Here is a 25,097-nt window from a genome sequence, read left to right as displayed (position 1 = left end):
CATTCCGTTATTGCACCCATAACCTAGGTTTAAGGTGCCATTTAGCTCCTAGCTTTCATATCTCGGTTTCTAACACTGGTCGTGTGCATGGTGATTTTTTCAGTGGTAGTCTCTATTGCCATACCGCTATTTCCACTTGGCTCCAGACCTGAACAAAGCCTAACTACAGGTTAGGTTGAACTTGGAATTTCAATCGAGTTTGGAGGAGCTATTCCAGGACTAGACAACCTAAGGCCCATGGGCCACAAGCGGCCCACAGGGGTTGTATAACTGGCCCATGAGCAGCCCCCGAACCGAGCCACCCACTCAGCAAATCCCCATGCGCTGCACTAAACCGTATTTATTGTAGATCTTCTTGTGATTTATGTGGAAATTTCACTGTGTATTTTTTAATGTTTTATTTCTTCTTTATGACTACTTTTATAAGCTGTATAGTTACATATTTTAATGTTGCAAGCTGCCTTGAGAATGGTTTGAACTGTGGAAAGGCAGCATACAAATTAAATTATGTATGTATGTATGTATGTATGTATGCTGATGGAACAGGGAATTAAGAGAGCAGGAGCAAGGGAAATGATTCTTCTCTTTCACCGACACTGTTCTTGGTCCCACCTCTCCAGTTTCCTAATCCCAGAAGCAAAATGTATTTAATCAACAGGATTACTGAGTAAGGATAGGCTTATTCTTGCTCATCAACACCACATCCTTCCAATCTCAAAACAAATATCCCTCTGCACAAGGATGCCTTCTACATGGCTAATGTCACAGACCCTGAACTGAGGAAAATGGCAAGATGGCTCAGTGTGTTTCACACACAGAGCTACAGTATAAGCAGAAAGAGTCCTTGAACCCATCAGTTAAGCAATTCAAGTGATTCTCTAAGGCTTACCAGTTACACAGGGTGCCACAGTTGTAGCAACTACAACAGCATTTGCTAAAGTGATCTCTGTTAAGTTTTGTAGCTGCCGGTTACTTATGCAATTAACAGTTTCATTGAAAGCAAAGAGCAACAATCAAAGATACCTTAGCTTACCATGTAGCTTAAATAACCAAAGCAGACAGCTACATATGAAAGCCCACACAATATATCACAAAATTAAAGCAGCATTGCTAGTCATGTAAAGGATTTGTCTTGGTATCCCTGTTTCTATGACAACAACAGAGGCCCATGTCTTCCACCCATTTGCAGGAACCATGTTGCATTTCCCTGTATCTCTTAAAAGAAGTGATGGGGAGCCTAAGGGCCATATTCCCTTGTGCCTAACTTTTCAGGGGCCATATGACAGCAAAGGTTGTACACATCCATTAATGCACTCACACCCACAGATTCATTCACTCACATGTGAATTGGGCTTGAAAAACACATTTCAGTTCCCTCCCCCCAAGTCTAAATGCCAGAGGGTGGCAGTCTTCATGGAGACAGCAGCTGAGGAGAGGAGCATTAACCCTTCCCTTCCCCAGCTGCAATATGCACAAAGCTAACTCTCTAACTCTGCACAGAACACATGCATTCACAAAAATCAGGCTTGAAAACAGCTTTCCATTGGCAGCTAGGGAAGCTGCTTTTCAAGCCTAGATGCCACATGGGGAGGGTTCAAGAGGGGAGAGTGAGTCACAGAGACACAGAGGGAATAAGCCTTTCCTCTCCAGTTAAACCCCTCTCCACAAATGCCAATGGCTGCAACTGGAGTCTGTTTTCAAGCCTAACTGCTACTGGGGGCAGGGAGGATGGACGTTGGATGAGAAAGCACCACAGGCTACATCTGTAGCAGTTTCTGACCCTCATCTTAAAGGATGGACCGTACAGTGGTACCTCGGGTTAAGTACTTAATCCGTTCCAGAGGTCTGTTCTTAACCTGAAACTGTTCTTAACCTGAAGCACCACTTTAGCTAATGGGGCCTCCCGCTGCTGCTGCGCCGCTGGAGTGGACGATTTCTGTTCTCATTATGAAGCAAAGTTCTTAACCCGAGGTACTATTTCTGGGTTAGCGGAGTCTGTAACCTGAAGGATATGTAACCTGAAGTGTATGTAACCTGAGGTACTACTGTATTATACATATAACTTCTTACTGTCAGTAACCTGAAACATACTCAGTGGGATTTGAAGCATGCTTAGGATTGCAGTGCAAAATTGTTATATGCAACAGGTGAACAATGAGAGAGAACACAGGAAGCTGCCTAATACAGTCAGACCATTGTTCCATCTAGCTCAGTCCCACCTGATTGGCAGTGGTTTCCCAGGATTTCAGAAAGGATCTCTCCCAGTCCTACCTGGAGATGATTGGGATTGAATGTGAGAACTTCTGCATTCAAAGCATGTGCTCTACCCCTGAGCCATCCCACAAAGCAAACATTAATTTGCAGTGAATTAGTTAGGAATATACAAAGTAGCCTTATAACGAGTCAGACCATTGGACCATCCATTTAAATACTGTCCACACCAGTAATCCCCAAACATTTCACCTTGGTTGACCACTTAATAAATTTTCTGGCTGTTTTTAACAATGATCTGCACTGTGCTAGATGGTGTATTATTTTAATTGAATATATTGCTTATTTCTAATAAAATTGTATTTTATTGTATTACAGTTCGATTACCGTGGAATACAATATACTACAATGAGTAAGTAATAAAAACAAGAAGAATACAATTAAAATGTATATATGAATATTATATCTGACAAAGTTCACGGGCCACAGTGTGGGAACCCCTGGTCTTCACAGACTGGCATTGATACTCCAAGCCCTCCCTGAGTTGCCAGGGGTGGGATCTAGGACCTTCTGCAAGGAAAGCCACTGAGCTACAGCTACAGAAGTGACCACTACAAATTTATTGTCATTCTGATTAGAGACTTATCCTCCACAAACAGATGTTCTTCTGCTAAATGGAAGCAATCAGAAAGCTGCATTGTTTACAGAGTTAATGAGAAGATGCATACAAAGTACTTCTATTCCAAACACACTGCTATCCCAAGATTTTTCAGAACAAACAGGATGGACAACGATGCAAATATAACTTTTTTCATAGTTTTCGTTTACAGTCATTATCTTTTAAAGGCCAGTTTAAAGAAATGTAGTTCTATTTTTTTAAAAAACACAGCTGCCATAGCTATCCCAAGTTTCAGAACTGTTTTTACTTGTATGGTCCCGTTAGCTTTTCACTTGATAGATATTACAACCTGGCCTACATCCAAGGTCAAAGGTATTGTAAAAAAGTTTCCACTATTTTCATCTGGCTTGTAGAGGGGACTTTGACCCCAGCATGATCTACACATTATCAAAACAGCAAGCTTACACAACCTGCTTCCAGAGCTTTATAAAGCCCACTGCAAAAGAGACTCACGCATGATCCTCATTATGAGACATTTACACAGAACCGTAAGAGTTAGAATGAGGATGGCCTCCCAAAATATATGTTTGAACTTCAAATAAGCTTTTATCCTGTGGAGGGCGATTAAACTCATCCCACAGAGCATCTTAAAAACTTGCTGTCTCCACTGAATTCCATCCTATACTTTGAGCAAATTATACACATGTGGACAATTCTCATCAATGACACGCAAAGCCAATAGAAGGCATGACTTATTCATTATGTAAGAGACTGTGGTGCTTCTTCACTTAATATTTGAAGAGGCTGAAGAACTTTAAGTGCTGAGGCCTGCAGTCACCTTGAAACATTCTTTTCATAACCCAAGGACAAAAAAAAATTCTAAAACTGATTTTCTACAGTCCCACAAGCCATGTCAAGCCTCAGAGTCCTTCACGCACACACAAACTTCCTTTTGAACCAAGTATTTATATCTGCTTTTCCTTCCTTATTACATCAGTACAAAGTTTTAGTACAGTGCAGGATGACTTTCTTTTTAGCTGCACCAGCTATGACTTGTGTACATAACTAGCCAGCAAATCAAGTATTTACATAGCACCAGAAGTGTGCTGCGGAGCTGATAAGGATGTTGTGTTTAAACTAGTATACTATTCAGACTCAAATGCATTATTAAGGAAGGAAAGCATCAGATTACCAACTGTATAAACCTCAGCATCTTTTACCAGCACAGGAACTTTAGCACTGAACCACAGTGCACTCCACAAAGTGCAGAACACATTGATGAAAGCTCACTAGGCATAATGTGCCATGCAGAAATGTTCTAATGGCAGTACTGTACAACTTGCTGTATAGCAACAGCTACCATGTCTCATTAACAGGTGCCTGACATAGCCTAGGACACTCTCTAACGCAGGAGGCTGCACTAAGCCATAACACCATACACTTGCCTAAGAGCTAACTGTAATAACACTGCAATGACTCTTTCAGAAAGTCAGAAGTTTTTTGGGGGGCGTGTGCAGGAATAAGCATTTTAATAACTGTTTGCAATAGTAAACATTGCCCTGCTTAACGATCTTAATGTTTTTGTAATAACTAGCACAGACCCTCCTTTCCTATCACTTGGTCTAAATTCCTAGAAACTGAACTTAATGAGTCCAAAGAAAAGGAACAGCTACATACAATGGAGCATTCATTAATCTAGAATTTAGAAACCACCTATCATATCTGAGAAACTTCCCCTAATTTGCAGTGAAAACAATGCTAGCCTAGATTCCTTCAGTCACATGCAGTGCATTTCTGGTATTACATGTGAAGTCTATTCCCCTCTCAGAAGCTCAGGAGTTTTGGAGTAAGGGGGGGGGCACACCATCTATGGGTAAATCCTCTATGTGAAGCTTAAACATACAAGCAGTTTATGTAGTTCTTCTGACTGCAAAAATCAGCCTTTACGTTTAAACACATGTATGGTCAAATCAAGATCCTTAGACCAATGACTCCTTGGCCTCTGCCACATCACTGACCCAGGATGGCACCTTCTACTACTTGTCATTACATGTCCCTGTAAATACTATCACACTTGTATTTATGTGCAAGTATTGTAAAGAATCCAGCAGCCATTGTACAAACTACAGAAAGTATGGTAGCTAACCAGGAGAAGGGTTAGACTCAGAGGTGGCGTGTATTCTGCCTGCTAGAGAAAGAGATCCAACATCAAGTTTCTCTAACAAAAAACCTGGCATTTAAAAATAGTTATGGGTTTCTGAAATCAGTCCCATGTGCGATGCAAATATGCAATTTCATTTCCACGCCCAGCGCTTCGCCTTCCAGCTTCCACCAAAGCAAGGAGAAAGGCCACACCTTTCCCCCTAATAGTTACAACTTACCAAGTTTTTCCACCAATTTCAGCATGACGCCGCCAATATGGACCTCTCCTGTGACCCTCAGAGTTACATCTCTGTTCAGGTCTGTGACATGGACGCTTAACTCCCACGTCCCATCCGCATAGCAGCCATCTGGCATCCGTATACCGTCCAGAGCCATCGTTCCTCCTTCCTGCAAGCAAGCAGCAGAGGAAACGGCATTCATTAGCTAAGCAGAAGCCTCACACTCGCAGCTCATAAGCCTCTCTCTGCTTCCCATTTACTGAAGGAAAAGCATGAAGGAGCCAAATCCAGGGAAGGCAAACAAGCTTTCCTTAAGTCAGCTGCGAAGAAGAAGAAAGAAGAAGAGGAGAAAAGGCTGAGCTCCCAACACATGGCTCAATTTACAAAGAACTTAGTGAGGCAATTGGTGGGGGAGGGCAGAGTCGGACTGCAAACTTGCTGGAAGAACGCAAGCATGAAGGCAATGCAAACCAAAACCTTATTTAGCCCCAACTCTGCCTAATATATTTAGAGGAGGGATTACAATGCCCTTATTCAGCTTCTCACCTACACCTAAAACAAAATGTTTTCCTTATTTGTTTACTGTTCACCTTCTCTCTCTCTCTCTCTCTCTCTCTCTCTGTGTATGTGTGTGTGTGTGGCACACATCATCCATACTAACAATTTTCACCAGGGCACTCACTCAACACGGATGCATGACATTCTCCCTCCTTATTACCCTGAGTCCGCACATCCCCTCCAACATCTGTGCTAAAAGGGGTGCAAAAAATTAGAAAAGGATAGTACCCCTCGGCCGGAAAAAGAGCGCCACCCCTTGACCCATAAAAGGGTCTCCTTAGCCCTTCCCTCCTAGAAAATACAGATATTATTACTACTACTACTATTATTAATGGTATTTTAAAGGCGAGTCAAGGGCAACTCTATATAGCAGCCAAAATCCTTCGCTTGGGCGGAGAGTGAGAGTCCGAAAGGAACAAGGGAAGCTCTATTCCGGCTGTGCAAGAGGGATGGGGAGGCAGGGGAGATGGAGGGAAAAGGAGAAAAAGGAAGAGAGGAAAACCCGACTTTGCCCCACAATAACCTCCATCCAGAGGAGGGTCGCATGCGAAGAGGGAAGAGACTCTGGAAAAGAAACCCGAGGGGAAAATGGGGGGAAGAGGGTAGGGGAGAGAGACGGAAAGGGGGGTCAGGCAGACATATCCATAGACAACCACGACCCCCATTCGCACCCACACCCAGCCCAGCCCCACAACGCGCTGCCTTAAGGATGGGCATGTGCAGGATGCGCCCCTCGACCTACAAGTGGGGAATGGCCGGGGAGGAGAGAAAAAAAGGCAACCCCCCCCCAGCTTCCCATTATCTTTAAAGGGTGGGGAAGCAGAGCCCACCCCCCACAAATTCATACATACGAAAACCCCTCGCAGACACAAAGCCCCGTCCTATTCACACGCGCGCGCCACTCTCACGCGTGAAACACGGCGCCTTCCCTCACACGCACCATTCACACGTTCGCACAAATTCCCGCACACACAGAGAGAGAGAGACCCTCCGCGCGCGCCCCCCACTCGCCTGCCGGGCTGGGCTCCTCTTCTTCCTCGGCCGGGGAGCGTCCCTTCGCGGGGGCTGCGAGGAGGAGGAGGCGGCGGCGGAGGGCGCTTCTTCTCGCTTCTGGCCACCGCCGCGGACGCCGCCAGGACGGGAGCCTTCCCCGCCCCCCGGGGCGCCGCCTGAGGGGAGGGAGGAGGAGGAGGAGGAGGCGGCGGCCAGAAAGGCCCGAGGCGGGGCGGCGGGGGGGGGGAGAAGGGAGGGAGGCGCCGCTGCCCTTTTATGGAAGCGGACGGCGGAGGAGCGGGGGCGCGGGGCCAACATCCGGGACTCCCCCGTGGGCGGGAAAGGAGGAGCGGGGAGGCGGGGGGAGGAGGAGGAGGAGGAGGCTGCCGGGACTCCTGAGGGAAGGAGGGGAAAAGCGCGGGAAGCCGCCGCTCTGAGGCGATTTACCTCACAGCCGCTCTCCCGCCCCACAGCAATGGGGGCTTGCGGGGAGACCCTCGCCGGGCTGTGTGGTCTTCAACGAGGGGTTCCAGTCAGGAAACTTTCTTTTTTCCCTTTTTCTCTTCATTTTATATTTTTATTGTGGTCTCTGGGGCCAGTGATGGGGTCTGGGGAATGCAACCCCTTTTTCTTTCTTTTTTATTAAAGATTTTCTTGATTTACAAAACCTTTATCTTGCCGACTTAACGTAACCGACCCGCCTTCGTTTCGTCTCCTTTGCAAGCCGCCCTTCGCCCGAGGATCCCAGGGCGGTTAACAGGAGAAAGGTGCGCAATGAGAATACAAAATGCACGATAAAACAAAACAATTACAAAGCCACAGAATAAACCAGCCCGAAGAGACACCTGGTTGGCAGCCCTGAGAGCAGGAGGGGCAGTTTCTTAATAAATACATAGATACACGTGTGTATAAATAGATACGTGTGTGTGTGTTTCAGCCTTGGCCGACCTGGTGCCCCCCAGTTGTTGCAGGTCGACCACTATCGCTTAATGGGAAATTCAGGTCATAACCAGAAATTTTTAGAAACAGCTCGCTTTCTCCAAAATATTTTTTTTTATGACAAGTGAGAGGGAAATGCAGGGAAAAGTGTGAGGCACGGGTCCCTGCAAACAAATGAGGGTGAATGCTCAATAAACAGGTCATAGCTAAGTTGGCAGAATGTGAGACTCTTAATCTCACGGTTGTGGGTTCGAGTCCTGCTGCGGGTTGGACTAGATGACCCCTCGGAGTCCTTTCCAACTCTACAGTGCTATGACTACCGTCTGATACCTATAGATCTTCAATGCTATCCCTACTAATGTTCCTATTCTTCCCTTGACTCCCAGCTCTTCTTTCCCCAAATTTTTAAAATTGATTTTCCAAATTTATAAGCAAACACACATAAATCCTAACTGTAATCATTCCACAATTATTAACATTGTTAGGTGACTTCCTCAAATCCCCCTGGCTGAATTTCAATGTATATCAGTGTAACAGTTTTCCAAGACTAATTTCTCATAAAATTTAGTCACTTAACTTCTTTCTTACTTTTCATATAAACTTTAAACATATTATTATATAAAATCACATATTTATATCCTAAGCCAATCTGGTATTTGCAAGTGTTTCTATTTAAATTATCTTAGCATATTTAACTAAATATTCTTTAAATTCCATCCATTCTTCCTGGTACTCCTCCTCCTGGTTGCGGACTCTTCTGGTGAAGTTAGCTAGCTCCCCAAAGTCCATCATCTTCATCTGCCTTTGACTCAAGAAACGAATGGGAAGTTAATTTAGACATGGGGCGTGTAGTGAGGATGTTAATGATAAAGAAGCAGGGGAGAAACCGGTGTAAGGGAAAAGATGCCTGCCATAGAGTTCTCTTTAGCCCAGATAAGACGCTTCTGACATTTCTTGTTCAGGAGCGGCTTGACAAGAGGAATCTGACATTTGAAGCCCATCTCCAGGATCCGTCTGTGTGTGGTGGCTCTTGATGCACTGACTCCAGCCTCAGTCCACTCCTTGTGAAAGTCCCCAACACGTTTGAATGGTCTTTTTCTGACAATCCTCTCCAGGCTGCGGTCATCCCTGCTGCTTGTGCACCTTTTGCTTCCACGCTTTCCCCTTCTGCATAACTTTCCATTAATGTCCTTCGATACAGCACTTTGGGAACATCCAACTTCTTCTGCAATTACCTTTTGAGGTTTTCCCTCCTTATGGAGGGTCTCAATGATGGCTTTCTGCACAACTGTCAGGTCAGCAACCTTCTCCGTGTTTGTGCTTCCTACTGAACCAGACTGATAGACCATTTAAAGGCTGAGGAATCCATTGCAGGTGTTATGGATTGAATAGCTACTGCACCTTTTCACAATATTCTAATTTTCTGAGATTGTTAATTGGGGGTTTTCATCAGCTGTACGCCATAATCATCACAATTATAACAAATAAAGGCTTGACATATCTCGCTTTGCATGTCATGAGTCTATCTCATATATTAGTTTCACCTTTTAAGTTGAATTACTGAAATAAATGAACTTTCCCACAATATTCTAATTTTTCGAGTTTCACCTGTAAGTCTGGCTTGGAGGGAGAATGGCATGGATGCAGTGACAGCCCCATAGGCCTTGAAGATATCAAGGCAGAAATATCGTCCCCTCTTTCTGGAGAAGCAGCCCTACATGATTTGGTTTTCTTTGGACAAGAGACAGCAGGAGGCTTTACGGCATCCATATAATAAACATAAGGGATGCGGGTGACGCTGTGGGTTAAACCACAGAGCCTAGGACTTGCCGATCAGAAGGTCAGCTGTTCAAATCCCCGCGACGGTATGAGCTCCCGTTGCTCGGTCCCTGCTCCTGCCAACCTAGCAGTTCGAAAGCACACCAGTGCAAGTAGATAAATAGGTACCGCTCCGGCGGGAAGGTAAACGGCATTTCCGTGCGCTGCTCTGGTTCGCCAGAAGCGGCTTACTCATGCTGGCCACGTGACCCGGAAGCTGTACGCCGGCTCCCTCGGACAATAAAGCGAGATGAGCGCAACCCCAGAGTCGGTCACGACTGGACCTAATGGTCAGGGGTCCCTTCCCCTTTATAATAAACATATGCAATTATGCAAGCAAACAGGCACTTCTACTGCAAAGCCCTCGAGACTTCTCTGCAGTGCTCACCTGTCCAAGCATGGACCACACCTGCACCTGCCTAGCTTCAGCGATGTACCTTTAGTTTTAGACCGTACTTGGGGGGTTGAAGTTGGCTCCAAATAAGAACTCTCTTCTCTGTCGCAGGCTCAATGTGCAGGCCCTTTTCCTCCCCTACGACAACGCTGGCTGAGAACTGGCTGCAGAAGCCGTCTTGCAGGTAAGCTACCCATCTGGGAAAACATCTCCAACGGTTAGTTCCTCTTGAGGGAACATCAGCCTATTGTTCGTGACTATTAATAAGCAATCACCTTAGCAAAGAAGGGTCACCCAGCAGCTGTAACAATATAGAGACTGGATAGGAACCAAGAGTGCAGCCGGGGAAAGAACAGAGAGCTCATTATGTCAGCGAGGGTGGGACTGGGATCAAGGAGTCCTATGGAAAAAATTCCCCCGAGGGAGTCAATCTGTCCCAAAATAACGTCTCAAAGAGTCTCACATAGCACTGATACCCTGAAGATTTAATTCCACACACATTTTCTTGGTGTTTTCACTGCAACAAGCTTGCCCCAGGAGAGAAGTGGAGTGACGTGACCCCATCCCACCCTGTGATTGTTTTCTTTTAACCGAGGGTAATCACATCATTGCAGGGCCCTAATTGCATTATTACTAGTTTGGGGTCAGTGGTGGAATCCTCCTGAAATAGCCTCGGTTTTCCGAAAGTATCAGTCAAGTTTATTTATATGCCCCTTTCCTGCCACCATTATGCTCAGAGTGGCTTTGCAACAGATCTAGACCAAGCAGCAACGTAACAGATATTACAGAAAAATGCATAACCCATCAAAGCACAGTGTGTTTTAGAGGTTAATGTGAAAGAGTTCTGGATCTGCCCTGCTTGCTTGGAAGGCGGGAAAGAGAGGCAATGGTGGTGGTGGTGGTAGGGACATGGGGGGCGCTGTGGTCTGAACCACCGAGCCTCTTGGGCTTGCCGAATGTAAGGTCAGCAATTTGACTAGCTCCCTCAGGCTGAAAGCGGAGAAGAGTGCTTCACCCCAAAGTCAAATTTGTCTGGACTTAACCGTCCAGTAGTCCTTTACCTTAGATGAATTGGAGGGGCTGATTGACATAGAACATTATTATTGGGTTGCATATAAATGCTGTACATAATTAAATAAACTCAACACTGCAGACTACTTCAGAGGCAGTTGTATTTGAGTTGAAAACAATGCATTTATAACAACAGGCATAATTATTTCTGCACACGTAAAACTTTTGTGTTGCATGGATTCAGACAGCCAGTGTCATGCAATGGTAGTGCTGAGAGCATGGTGGATCTTGTGAGCATCCCAGTATGTGTCAAGACAGCAGATGACCACATCCTGGCTGAATCTGTGTTTCCCCAGTTGTGGCGAGACCTAATCATAGCTAGTTGATGAAATAATGGCTTTCAAATGCCAAACTGGCAACTTGGGCTAAAACTTTTGTATGAATCTAGTTCTTTCTGCATGTTCAGGGAACCTGTGGAGGGAGGATTTGGAGTGCAACCACTGTGCTCATTCCCAGCATGTATGCATAGATGTACAATGGCCAAATATAGGTGCTCCCCATGTGACCAGGAATCCTTCAAAAGGTGCACAGAGCCTAGGTGTGTATATCCCTGGCTCTGTTCAGAGTTTCTGTTGAATAATGCAGGTCAGAAATAGGGGAGCAGGTGCGACCTGATTTCCCCTCCATGTGTTCATTGGCTGCTGTACAGGTGTCATGTGAAAAAGGCTTTTGCCCAATAGCACACACAACTGGAGGAAAGAAGATTTGCATGACTAACATATGCCTTGCTGTGTGTGCCTAAAAACTAGAAAACTGAATTGTAACAGTTCAAGCTTGTTACTTGCATAACTTCTCTCAGCTTGAATGCAAAAACAAAGGAGGCCAGTTTGAAGTTTTAACTTCTATAATATTTTGCTTCCAAGTTCTCAGTGAGCTCTGGACTTGGTGAAAGTCTCCCAGAAGAATCAGAAGACTGGCAAGAAACCCTCTTTGCTCCCAAGGGCTGATTATTTACCAAGTAGTGTTTATCCTGTTGTGCATTACATTACTTTATAAATTGGTCATCTGTGGGACAAAGTATGTGTTACATTAAATGTTAAATTCAATTCAATATGCAACAGGTTGCCATATCGATCAATCTAGGACTTGTGTTCTGCAGGGGAGGCCTGGCTGGTTGTCCCATCAATAGATGCATTGCATTGTATAGTGTCAACTCCAAGGCTGTGGAAGTTTCCCCATCCACAGAGGTGGCTTCCTTCTGATGTCAGCAAAAAATATTTTTTTTGCGCTGACATGGCAGGGGGAGGCATTAATCTAATCCCACTTTATTGATTCCTGATGTACTGAATGGATGTTATGTTTGTTGTGCTATTTTAATATGTTTTAATTCATTCATGATAGTTGGTTTTTAATTTTATATTGTATAACATCCTAGGGTCACAGAATTGTTGGAAAGGTCGTTTTGCCCAACCCTCTACAAGACAAATCTAAGGGTGTAAGAAGAGCCTGCCCACTGGATCAGACCAGTGGCCCATTTATTCCAGCATTCTGTTCTCACATTGTCCAACCAGATGCCTACATGAAACCCGAAAGCAGGACCTGAGCACAACAGCACTCTCCCCCTTATAGCCTCCTAGATTATAGAAGGCCCACAAGTGGGGGTGGGAGTATTTCCACAGGCCTTCAGTACCACTGTTCAAATATGAAATTAGGCCCAAGCCAAAAATGTCATTTTCAGGCCTGTCTGATTGATGTCCACTTGACTCCTGCTAGTTCTCCACGTGATTTTTCTGTCCATCCTCAAACAGGTGGATCGTGTGAAGAAATGCAGTGTGTGAGCTGTTGACTGCACAATACATTTTGCTGCAGTTCTCCAGATAGATTGGAAATTGCGCCCTGGAATTTGAAGGCAAGGTTGGGAATTCAGGCAACTTGCGTCATGAGCTGTTAAGGAGCTGTAAGCTCTTCCCATTTGTTTGCAAGAACTGCTCGGATTTTATAGGCAGCTGTATCCAAATAAGGTACTGAAACAAGAGGGCTCAGAAGTTGACATAAATTACATCAGCCAGACCTGGCTTCAGTTTAGCTACTGGACCTGACAGTCTTATGGCTCTCTGCCTTTCTCTCTCTGCAAGTTTGGTATAAGAAAGCTTTTTTCCCCTTTCTGCTGCTCAGCACCTCAGTGTCACAGCCTGGCTCAATAGTCTGTAACAGATGGCCAGTTTTAAAATCAGATTCATCATTTTTCATTCCTCATTACATAGGCATTGCTTATGCAAAGCATTAACCTTCACAATTGCCACTTACTTTGGGGATCAGATACAGGGGTTTGTGGGCTCTTGGGCACCAGGGTGCCAGTGGCCCACCTTCCTCTCCATCACAGAGACCCCTCCCCACATGGGACCTTTCCTCTGTCATGGTTTGGGGCAGCTGATGGTGCTTTTGCTTTTGTTCCTACACCGGGGTGATGAACCTTAGGCACATGGGCAGAAGGTGGCTCTCCAAGCCTCTCAATTTGACCCACCTGACTCTCCCTTGGTGATGCACTCTCCCCACTGCGCAGCCCCCACTGACCCTCCTGCTCTGGGCCCTCCTCAAGTGCTTATGCTTGGTTGCAGTGTGTCTTTGAACTGTAATAATGCCGCATCTCTGCTAGGATGGAGATGTGTGTCTGACTTTTGCATGGCTAGACCAAGGCCTACTGCACAAAGGTAAGAGCTGCATCCATTGCGCTACCTAATTCTGCCTCTTGTCCTGCCCACCACTAGTATGTGGCCACCTGTATCATTGCCCACATCAGAATGCGGCCACCCACCAGGCTGGAAGAGATTCCACACCCCTTTCCAATACCAACAAAAAAGTCTATGCTGGTCCTTCCAAGCATCAATGAGAGAGTCAGACTCCAGGCAGGTGTCAGAGGCCTCTCCCATTGGGAAATGGGAGCTCACTCCAAAGGTTCTGGCTAGAGGAGAGCCCTCTGGGTGGGTCACTGTGAGAACAGGATGCTGGACTAGATGGCCATTGGCCTGATCCAGCAGGTCTCTTCTTATGTTCTCTGTTCCTCCATGTTCTACATGCAGGTGTCTGCTAATGCCGGGCCAAATCAGATACATTAATGTGGCATAGCCGATATTTATAGCACATTGGGAGAATCTGCACCATAAACATAAACAGAGTGAAAACTGATTGACCTAGCAGGGCTTCCCTCCAGGAACTGTTGAAATTGTCATGCTGTGATGGGGGCTGAAAATTCTTTATTGGCAAACCCATCCATTTTGTAGAGTTCAAGTAAGTTCAGCCTGTGATACAGGAACACAGGAAATTGTCTTATACTGAGTCAGGCCCCTGGTCCATCTAGCTTATTATTGCAGTCCAGGGCTTGATATACCTTCTGTTAGTGACATAGCTGCCTTATACCAAGTTATTTCTTGCTGTGTGTGTGTTAAATGATGTGCTCTGATACCAAACTGATCACATAAGTAGCCATTGCTTGGACATGCCATTAGGAACATTAATGTCAGTTATTTTCAGCAGAAAGTGCCTTATGCTTCTTGGGAATTCCAAGAAACCCAAAAAATCAGCAGAGTTTTGAAATCCCTGGTTAAAATGAGAGGAGTGTTGAATGGTTCTGTCTACCATATTTTTTCAAAATGTCATCCAGTTGTATCCAAACATAGATAAAACCTGTTCTTCAATCTCAGGAATCATCATGGGAAATTTGGTAATGATATTTTAAGAAATGTCTAAATGCAAAGATACAAACATATTTGTTGTTGACGTCTGTCTCAGGATACAATGGAGGAGTGTGCCTTTGTGGGTAAAGTCAAACTGTTGGAAGGTTGCAGCACCTGCTGTGGCTTTAGAGACTAATATGGGAGAGACGTGTTTTGTTGCAGCTGGGGCAGATGAAGGGATCCAGTTCAGCTGATAGAAATGTACCATGGCGTTTCTTCTTTCTGGACTCCTCCCAGCGGTTACTCCTCCTCTGGTCGCTAGTATGGACACATGACCTGACAGTCTGTCTCTAGGTACTTCAGTTGTCTGCCATGGATTCCTTATGAGGAACGGTTGAAGGAGTTGGGGATGTTGAGCCTAGAAAAGAGGCGAGTGAGAGGATATCAAATATCTAAAGGGCTGTCACATAAAAGACGGAGCAAGCTTTCTTTCTCCTGGTTTTCTCTTTGGTTTTCATTGGACTCCAACCAATGGCTTCAAGTTGCAAGAAAGGAGATTCCAACTCAATATCCAGAAGATCTTTCTGCCAGTAAGAGCTATTTGACAGTGGAATGGACTCCCTTGGAAGATAGCGGGCTCTTCTACATTGTAGGTTTCTAAGCAGAGGTTGAATGACCATCTGTCATGGATGCTTTAGCTGAGATTCCCTCAGTGCACAGGTCAGACGAGATGACCCTCAGGACCCCTTCCAACTTTGTTATTCTATGTATGTTAGGGTTAGCAGCATTTGGCATCCTGTGGGTTCAATCTGGAGTTCAATCAAGATTCAACCCAGATCCTCTGCACACAAGGAACCCTGTTATGCACCTCAACTGCATTCTTTTGTGTGCACAAAAGGGTCTTTAACGACTTTCCACTCAATATGATCAGCCAGATTCACATCCAAATAGATGAACTAGCAAGGAAACAAAGGAGCATTGTGTTATCGATACATTCCTTGTGTAAAAATCCTGATACAGTTGAAAAACCAACTTTTGCCAACCTGGTGGCCCCCACATGTTTGGGCTGCAACTCCTATCAGCTGCAACCAGCAGTTAAAAATAAATGTTGGAGTCATTTGCTCCATAACTACCTCCAAACGAATCAATGAAGTTTTAATGTATGGCTCTTTGAGCAGATCGCACACACGATATCATAGTTTTCCGATTTAACAGCTGGGATCTTGCGAATTGCATGATTATCTGATTGAAACTGGAGAATCGTGCAAGCTTAGCCGCTGACATGGCCCTTGATGCCCGCATGGATGGGAAAGTAATAGGAACAATGACTTGTTCTAGGGGCGGCACCTTAGTACTCAAAAGGGAACAAGAACCTTGTGGTTAGACCGCAGACCTCGGAAACAGGAAATGCGGATTTGTCTGTCAGTACCTAGCTTTGCCACAGATTTCTGCAGGGCATGGAGTCAAGCCAACCCACTCAGGGCTTCTGTGAAAGCGTGCGGTGAAATGTTATACCTTGAGATGTATTTGCCCACCGAGATGGTGACTGAATGGCCAGCCATGGGTCTGCCATGCCTCTTGCAAACTAAAGGATGGGTGTCTGATTACCTTCCACGATTTCATCATCCACAGGTGGTTGCCATGGTTTTTCAGACTGCGTTGTTGTAGAAACTGAAATTTTAAAAATGCACTTAGGAAAGAAGAGCAGAGGTAAATCCAATAACAACGTCAACCACACTTGTATAAGATAAATGGACATTAAAAGGTAGCTATTTTAGCCCTTGGAGTAAATTCCAAAATCCATATTAGGTCAAACAATGGCCATTCTGATCAGGGTTTTATGGGACTTGTAGTTCAAAACAGCTGGAAGGCACCAGGTTGGTGGAGACTGGTCTAGATGGTAAAACAAAGTCGGGGTAGGGAAAATTGGCTGATGGTGGAGTCTTGGAGTTTGCATCTGGTCACTGTCTCAATTCAAAGTGTTGGTGCTGACCTTTAAAGCCCTAAATGGCCTCGGTCCAGTATATCTGAAGGAGCGTCTCTACCCCCATCGTTCTGCCCGGACACTGAGGTCCAGCTCTGAGGGCCTTCTGGTGGTTCCCTCGCTGCAAGAAGCCAAGTTACAGGGAACCAGGCAGAGGGCCTTCTCGGTAGTGGCATCCTCCCTGTGGAACGCCCTCCCACCAGATGTCAAAGAGAACAACAACTACCAGACTTTTAGAAGACATCTGAAGGCAGCCCTATTTAGGGAAGCTTTTAATGTTTGGTGTATTACAGTATTTTAATATTTTTTTGGAAGCCGCCCAGAGTGGCTGGGGAGGTCCTGCCAGATGGGCGGGGTATAAATAATAAATTATTATTATTATTATTATTATTATTATTATTATTATTTGAAGGTCGGAGAAGATAGCAGACAATAAGCTGAGGTTCTGTTAGGTACATATTCCGTCTTAAGACACAAATACAGATTACCTACAAATGCTCAATGGCAGTATCTCCAGATGAAAAAACTTGCTCACTAGCATCTATGGACCAGCAGCTTTCACAGCTTCAGAGGCCCCAGAGATATTGAAGCAGTTGATTAATTCTTATGCAACAAAAAAACCTGACCATCAACATATATAAATCTTTGTTACTAGCAAACCAATTTGATATACAGTGGTACCTCGGGTTACATACACTTCAGGTTACAGACTCTGCTAACCCAGAAATAGTGCTTCAGGTTAAGATCTTTGCTTCAGGATGAGAACAGAAATCGGGCTCTAGCGGCGCAGTGGCAGCAGGAGGCCCCATTAGCTAAAGTGGTGCTTCAGGTTAAGAACAGTTTCAGGTTAAGAACGGACCTCCGGAACGAATTAAGTACTTAACACGAGGCACCACTGCACAGGTATTGAGGGAGGAATGGAATAAAGAATTAGAGATCTCCATTTTGACCACACAGTGGGAGACTGTTTTATGTGCTATAACAGGGGCGTCTCTGGACCTTAAATTGAGGCTCATACAACAAAAAATAATATTTAGATTATAATGGATCCCATTACATTTTTTTTAAAGGGCTGTCTAAGGTATCTAACTGTTGGAGATGCAATAGGAATAATGCTTCTCTAAAACCTATGTTGAAAGATTTTTGGGAGAAGGTAACAAACTATCAACAGAACTATACGGAACAACCTTACATTTACAGAGCAAAATATCCTTTTGAATTATATACCCAACACATGGAACCTTACAAAGAGACAATAAGAGTGGACTCTCTGCACCCTTAACATGGCAAAAAGATGGATACTGATGAACTGGAAAAATAAAACTGCAATTCCCTTCTCCGATTGAATTGAAGACCTACAAACTCTCAACATATGAACAACTTATACCTGTCACTTACATATAAACGCAGACTCGCCATGGACAAGTTCAATGATATTTGGAATCCTTTCTTACAAATACTGTAATAGGTTAAGATCTGGTGGAGTACAACAACAAGTTTGCAAATTAAAAACAATAAAAAAACCAAAAAAAATTGGCGAAATCTGGCAGGCAAAATGTTCCCGTGGGCTAAGCCACGGGTAGGCAAACTAAGGCCCGGGGGCTGGATCTGGCCCAATCGCCTTCTAAATCTGGCCCACAGATGGTCTGGGAATCAGCGTGTTTTTACATGAGTAGAATGTGCCCTTTTCTTTAAAATGCATCTGTGGGTTATTTGTGGGGCATAGGAATTCGTTCATCCCCCCCCAATATAGTCTGGCCCCCCACAAGTTCAGAGGGACAGTGGACCGGCCCCCTGCTGAAAAAGTTTGCTGACCCCTGCGTACGCATAAGCGTAAGGCTGTTTGAACCCTGGAGGAAGAGGCTGTAACAAGAAAGGTTATTTCCACAGTGCCTGAACTCCTGTGGCTTTGACAGTCATTTACAGGAGGCCTTGGGTATGAAAGGCTTTCATATGAGCAGGCTCATTAAAGACTCCAGTGCCAACAGCTGGATCTGTTTGCACATCAAACACACCCCATGAACCGCCTTGCTTTGTTGTTTGCTGGGCCCCGAGCCATTAGAGCTGCTCCTTGCTCCACTCCATGGGTTGCAGGGTGATTCTGCAGGCTTCCTGAGCTGCTTCTACAGCCTGCAAAGAGAACAATTTGGTGGCTCCCCGCACCTTGTGGCACCTTAAAGAGCAACAGATCCATTCCTTTGGGGGGGGGGCTTTCGTGGACTTGAGGGCACTTGGTCAGACAGATGAAATGTTGAAATATATATAAAAAATTAAAGAATTGTCCAGTAGCACCTTGTTGTTGTTGTTAAGTCGTTTAGTCGTGTCCAACTCTTCGTGACCCCATGAACCAGAGCACACCAGGCACTCCTGTCTTCCACTGCCTCCCGCAGTTTGGTCAAACTCATGCTGGTAGCTTCGAGAACACTGTCCAACCATCTCGTCCTCTGTCGTCCCCTTCTCCTTGTGCCCTCCATCTTTCCCAACATCAGGGTCTTTTCCAGGGAGTCTTCTCTTCTTATGAGGTGGCCAAAGTATTGGAGCCTCAGCTTCAGGATCTGTCCTTCCAATGAGCACTCAGGGCTGATTTCCTTAAGAATGGAGAGGTTTGATCTTCTTGCAGTCCATGGGACTCTCAAGAGTCTCCTCCAGCACCAGAATTCAAAAGCATCAATTCTTCAGCGATCAGATCAGTAGCATCTTAGAGACCAACTAAGTTTGTTAGGTGTAAGCTTTCATGTGCATGCACACTTCTTCAGATACACTGAAACAGAAGTCACCAGACCTTATATATAGCGGGAAGGTGGGGTGGGGATGTTGTCTCCTTGGTTAAGAAGGAATGGGAGAAATATATAATGTATCTAAGAGAACACTGTAAACAACTGAAAACTTTGGCAGGATTTGAGTAATGCTTGCAATGTACAAAAAACTATGGGAAAATGGACTATTAAAAAAATTAGAGAAAATAAGATAAGCAGATGAAAAAAAGAGTGACAATGGTAACCATGGAAGGGTGGAGGGAAATCAAGGGATTCAGAGAATCCTAAATGAGGAGGTGAATGATGTGTTTGAATTTAAATATTTTATGTACCGGTAAATATTAATAAAAATATATTTAAAAAAAGAAATGTTGTCTGCTTGGGGTTTCCATGGAAAAGCTCAACTGATGTGTACAAGAGAAGAATAGTGGTCCATTAACAGTTGCAATTGTGGGAAGCAATACTATATTTCTTTTTATGCTGTGTTATGCTCTGCTGTCAACCATAGTGGGAATATAAACCCACAAGTCCCAATTAAGTCCATGTTTTTAATAGAATAAAAGAGGTTGTGTGTGACATTTAGAGCTCAGGCTTGCAGCTCTTTTAGGAAGTGGGCTTCTCTAAAGACACGGTGCTGAACCTCTTCTCTGCATTTAAAATGCCTATTTTAAGACAGTCAGATAGCAGCTGTGTGGGGCTGGCAGGGCTGCTAATTGTAATTGCCACAGGCAGGGGTGGGGCAGAGAGTTTAACCCTTTCCAGCCCTGCTGCAATCTGGATGAAAGGTGCTCCTGTGAAGCTGCTGCTTGCATCTGGAGGGGAAGTCTCATTTCCCATGGCATCTGAGGGCTGGGCTCTAGTGGGGGAAGGGGCTCCCTCCAATAGTGTTGTTGTTTAGTCGTTTAGTCGTGTCCGACTCTTCGTGACCCCATGGACCAGAGCACGCCAGGCACTTCTGTCCTCCACTGCCTCCCGCAGTTTGATCAAACTCATGCTAGTAGCTTCAAGAACACCATCCAACCATCTCATTCTCTGTCGTCCCCTTCTCCTTGTGCCCTCCATCTTTCCCAACATCAGGGTCTTTTCCAGGGAGTCCTCTCTTCTCATGAGGTGGCCAAAGTATTGGAGCCTCAGCTTCACGATCTGTCCTTCCAGTGAGCACTCAGGGCTGATTTCCTTCAGAATGAGAGGTTTGATCTTCTTTCAGTCCATGGGACTCTCAAGAGTCTCCTCCAGCACCATAATTCAAAAGCATCAATTCTTCGGCGATCAGCCTTCTTTATGGTCCAGCTCTCACTTCCATACATCACTACTGGGAAAACCATGGCTTTTACTATACGGACCTTTGTTGGCAAGGTGATGTCTCTGCTTTTTAAGATGTTGTCTAGGTTTGCCATCGCCTTTCTCCCAAGGAGCAGGCGTCTTTTAATTTCGTGACTGCTGTCACCATCTGCACTGATCATGGAGCCCAAGAAAGTAAAATCTCTCACTGCCTCCATTTCTTCCCCATCTATTTGCCAGGAGGTGATGGGCCCAGTGGCCATGATCTTCGTTTTTTTTGATGTTGAGCTTCAGACCATATTTTGCGCTCTCCTCTTTCACCCTCATTAAAAGGTTCTTTAATTCCTCTTCACTTTCTGCCATCAAGGTTGTGTCATCTGCATATCTGAGGTTGTTGATATTTCTTCCGGCAATCTTAATTCCGGCTTGGGATTCATCCAGCCCAGCCTTTCGCATGATGAATTCTGCATATAAGTTAAATAAGCAGGGAGACAATATACAGCCTTGCCGTACTCCTTTCCCAATTTGGAAGCAATCAGTTGTTCCATATCCAGTTCTAACTGTAGCTTCTTGTCCCACATAGAGATTTCGCAGGAGACAGATGAGGTGATCAGGCACTCCCATTTCTTTAAGAACTTGCCATAGTTTGCTGTGGTCAACACAGTCAAAGGCTTTTGCATAGTCAATGAAGCAGAAGTAGATGTCTTTCTGGAACTCTCTGGCTTTCTCCATAATCCAGCGCATGTTTGCAATTTGGTCTCTGGTTCCTCTGCCTCTTCTAAATCCAGCTTGCACTTCTGGGAGTTCTCGGTCCACATACTGCTTGAGCCTTCCTTGTAGAATTTTAAGCATAACCTTGCTAGCATGTGAAATGAGTGAAATTGTGCGGTAGTTGGAGCATTCTTTGGCACTGCCTTTCTTTGGGATTGGGATGTAGACTGATCTTCTCCAATCCTCTGGCCACTGCTGAGTTTTCCATACTTGCTGGCATATTGAGTGTAGCACCTTAACAGCATCATCTTTTAAAATTTTAAACAGTTCAGCTGGAATACCATCACTTCCACTGGCCTTGTTATTTGCACTGCTTTCTAAGGCCCATTTGACTTCACTCTCCAGGATGTCTGGCTCAAGGTCAGCAACCACACTACCTGGGGTGTACGAGACATCCATATCTTTCTGGTATAATTCCTCTGTGTATTCTTGCCACCTCTTCTTGATGTCTTCTGCTTCAGTTAGATCTTTACCACTTTTGTCCTTTATTATGGTAATCTTTGTACGAAATGTTCCTTTCATATTTCCGATTTTCTTGAACAGATCTCTGGTTCTTCCCATTCTGTTGCTTTCCTCTATTTCTTTGCATTGCTCGTTTAAGAAGGCCTTCTTGTCTCTCCTTGCTGTTCTTTGGAAATCTGCATTCAATTTCCTGTATCTTTCACTATCTCCCTCGCATTTTGCTTGCCTTCTCTCCTCCGCTATTTGTAAGGCCTCGTTGGACAGCCACTTTGCTTTCTTGCATTTCTTTTTCATTGGGATGGTTTTAGTTGCTGCCTCCTGTATAATGTTGCGAGCCTCCATCCATAGTTCTTCAGGCACTCTGTCCAGCAAATCTAAATCCTTAAACCTGTTCCTCACTTCCACTGTGTATTCATAAGGGATTTGGTTTAGATTGTATCTTACCTGTCCAGTGGTTTTTCCTACTTTCTTCAGTTTAAGCTTGAATTTTGCTATAAGGAGCTGATGATCTGAGCCACAGTCAGCTCCAGGTCTTGTTTTTGCTGACTGTATAGAGCTTCTCCATCTTTGGCTGCAGAGAATATAATCAATCTGATTTCGATGTTGCCCATCTGGGGATGTCCATGTGTAGAGTCGTCTCTTGTGTTGTTGAAAAAGCGTGTTTGTGATGACCAGCTTGTTCTCTTGACAGAACTCTATTAGCCTTTGCCCTGCTTCGTTTTGATCTCCAAGGCCAAACTTGCCAGTTGTTCCTTTTATCTCTTGATTCCCTACTTTAGCATTCCAATCCCCTATAATGAGAAGAACATCCTTCTTTGGTGTCACTTCGATAAGGTTTTGTAAGTCTTCATAGAACTGGTCAATTTCAGTTTCTTCAGCACCAGTAGTTGGTGCATAAACTTGGATTACTGTGATGTTAAAAGGTCTGCCTTGGATTCGTATCGAGATCATTCTATCATTTTTGAGACTGCATCCCAGTACAGCTTTCGCCACTCTTTTGTTGACTATGAGGGCCACTCCATTTCTCTTACGGGTTTCTTGCCCACAGTAGTAGATATGGTAGTCATCCGAACTGAATTCGCCCATTCCCGTCCATTTTAGCTCACTGATGCCCAGGATGTCAATATTTATTCTTGCCATCTCATTTTTTACCACATCCAACTTACCCAGGTTCATGGTTCTTACATTCCAGGTTCCTATGCAATATTTTTCTTTACAGCATTGGACTTTCCTTTCGCTTCCATGCATATCCACAACTGAGCGTCCTTTCGGCTTTGGCCCAGCCGCTTCATCAGCTCTGGATCTACTTGTACTTGTCCTCCGCTCTTCCCCAGTAGCATGTTGGACACCTTCCGACCTGAGGGGCTCATCTTCCAGTGTCATAACTTTTATATGCCTGTTGTCTTTGTCCATGGAGTTTTCTTGGCAGGGATACTGGAGTGGCTTGCCGATTCCTACTCCAGGTGGATCACGTTTGGTCAAAACTCTCCACTATGACCTGTTCATCTTGTGTGCCCTGCTCGGCGTAGTTCATAGCTTCTCTGAGTTCTTCAAGCCCCTTCGCCACGGCAAGGCAGTGATCCATGAAGGGGCCCTCCAATAGTAGCTGCTGCTATTTGCATTTTTTAAAAAGTACATGTGAAATGCAAAGGCTCTGTTTAGTTTGAATCTAAGATAAACCATTGAAATGTTCCTTCGGGTTACCCAGGGGGCCAGCAGTGTTTGTGGGAGCTCTTCCCCACTTCTACCTGCTTTGCTCTGGTACTGCTTATGCTCCCCAGTGGCTGCCAAGAATGACAATGGGAAAAGGAACGCTGTTGTTGTTAATTGGTTCCTATTTTAAGGAAATGTAAATCAAAGCAACAGGAGGCGGGTGGCGCTGTGGGTTAAACCACAGAGCTTGCCAATCAGGACTTGCCGATCAGAAGGTCAGCAGTTCAAATCCCTGTGACGGGGTGAGCTCCCGTTGCTCGGTCCCTGCTCCTGCCAACCTAGCAGTTCGAAAGCACGTCAAAGTGCAAGTAGATAAATAGGTACCGCTCTGGCGGGAATATAAACGGTGTTTCTGTGCGCTGCTCTGGTTCGCCAGAAGCGGCTTAGTCATGCTGGCCACATGACCCGGAAGCTGTACGCCGGTTCCCTCGGCCAATAAAGCAAGATGAGTGCCGCAACCCCAGAGTCGGTCACGACTGGACCTAATGATCAGGGGTCCCTTTACTTTTACCTTAAGTCAAAGCAACGCACATCAATATACATGATGATGTCCCTTCACTTGTTTCCAAAACTACAGTGGTGCCCCGCAAGACGAATGCCTCGCAAGACGAAAAACTCGCTAGACGAAAGGGTTTTCCGTTTTTGCGTTGCTTCGCTAGACGAATTTCCCTATGGGCTTGCTTCGCAAGACGAAAACGTCTTGCGCTTTTTTAAAAAGCCGCTTGAAGAGGCGCAGTTGCGACGGACCGTGCTTCGCAAGGCAAAAAACATTGCAAGACGAAAAGACTCGCGGAACGAATTCTTTTCGTCTTGCGAGGCACCACTGTACTTCAAACCACATTACCAGGAGAGAAGCATCTCAAGGTGGGGTTGCTGTTTTGAGCAGGAAACTTGCATCGCAATCATTCTGTCCGAAGAGCTTGAAGCTGGAATTTCTTGCCATTTCAGACGTTCAAAACCCAGAAGACAAAACTATGTCAATATACTGTTTGAAAATATAGATTTTAATGCTTCTTTCCAGATTGTTTTGATGGCTGACTCATGTCTCTGGAAGACTTTTTGCAACTCCACCCAGAAAGAGTAACTGTTATTTAAGAATTTTCCATTATGGAATGAAATACCAAAGCTTGGGGTGGGGTAGGGAAGCAAACACCATCCACATTTGGGGGGGGCATTCTTATCATTGTCCCACATTGGGGGGCATTCTTGTTATCAATGCCACACTTGTCACTAATATCCATTTATTTTGTTTCATTCCTCTGCTGTACCTTTCTGTTGGCTCAGGGTGGAGAGCAACACTTTAGAATAGGGGAAAATGGTCAAGTAGAGCCGCCAGCTTTTGAATAATAAATAAAACACATCCATTTGCAACAATTTTTCAATGATTTTATTTATATGTAATCTTCTTAGGTTTGGGCTTAGCTGCTGAGTTTCAGCTGAACCAGGAAAGTCTGAGGGCACTTTCAGAGGATATTCAATGTCAGGCCTTGGTGGACGTCCAGGGACAGGAAGTTCTAGTGAGCGAGGAGGCA

General features: G+C 44.9%; 1 protein-coding gene and 1 long non-coding RNA gene across 6 annotated transcripts in view; one reads left to right on the top strand and one right to left on the bottom strand.

Moving 5' to 3' along the window:
- The window catches only part of FERMT2 (FERM domain containing kindlin 2), a 91,451-nt gene extending 84,492 nt beyond the window's left edge, over window positions 1-6,959 (bottom strand). For 3 of the 4 annotated variants that reach the window (XM_082217763.1, XM_082217764.1, XM_082217765.1), the window contains exons 1-2: window positions 6,777-6,958; window positions 5,212-5,376 (exon numbers count right to left, since the gene is read on the bottom strand). In XM_082217763.1, coding sequence (XP_082073889.1) covers window positions 5,212-5,368 — 157 coding nt within the window. In that variant the 5' untranslated portion in view covers window positions 5,369-5,376; window positions 6,777-6,958. Of the gene's footprint in view, window positions 1-5,211; window positions 5,377-6,776 lie in introns of all 4 variants that reach the window. The other variant, XM_082217762.1, reaches the window with a different exon arrangement.
- A 355-nt stretch (window positions 6,960-7,314) lies between these two features.
- Window positions 7,315-17,251, top strand: LOC309531088. 2 transcript variants are annotated; one of them, XR_014219063.1, is made up of 4 exons: window positions 7,315-7,529; window positions 10,025-10,097; window positions 12,733-16,579; window positions 16,995-17,251. It is a non-coding gene; the product is annotated as an uncharacterized lncRNA (long non-coding RNA). The 2 variants fall into 2 exon arrangements; XR_014219064.1 differs by lacking the exons at window positions 7,315-7,529; window positions 10,025-10,097 and adding an exon at window positions 10,104-10,727 and having other exon boundaries at window positions 10,797-16,579.
- The last annotated feature ends 7,846 nt before the right edge of the window (window positions 17,252-25,097 follow it).

Source organism: Podarcis vaucheri, assembly GCF_965113315.1.
Source record: "Podarcis vaucheri genome assembly, chromosome: 1".
Lineage (NCBI taxonomy): Eukaryota > Metazoa > Chordata > Lepidosauria > Squamata > Lacertidae > Podarcis > Podarcis vaucheri.
Note: the sequence above shows the minus strand (reverse complement) of the source record. Positions and strands in the feature narration are given on the sequence as shown.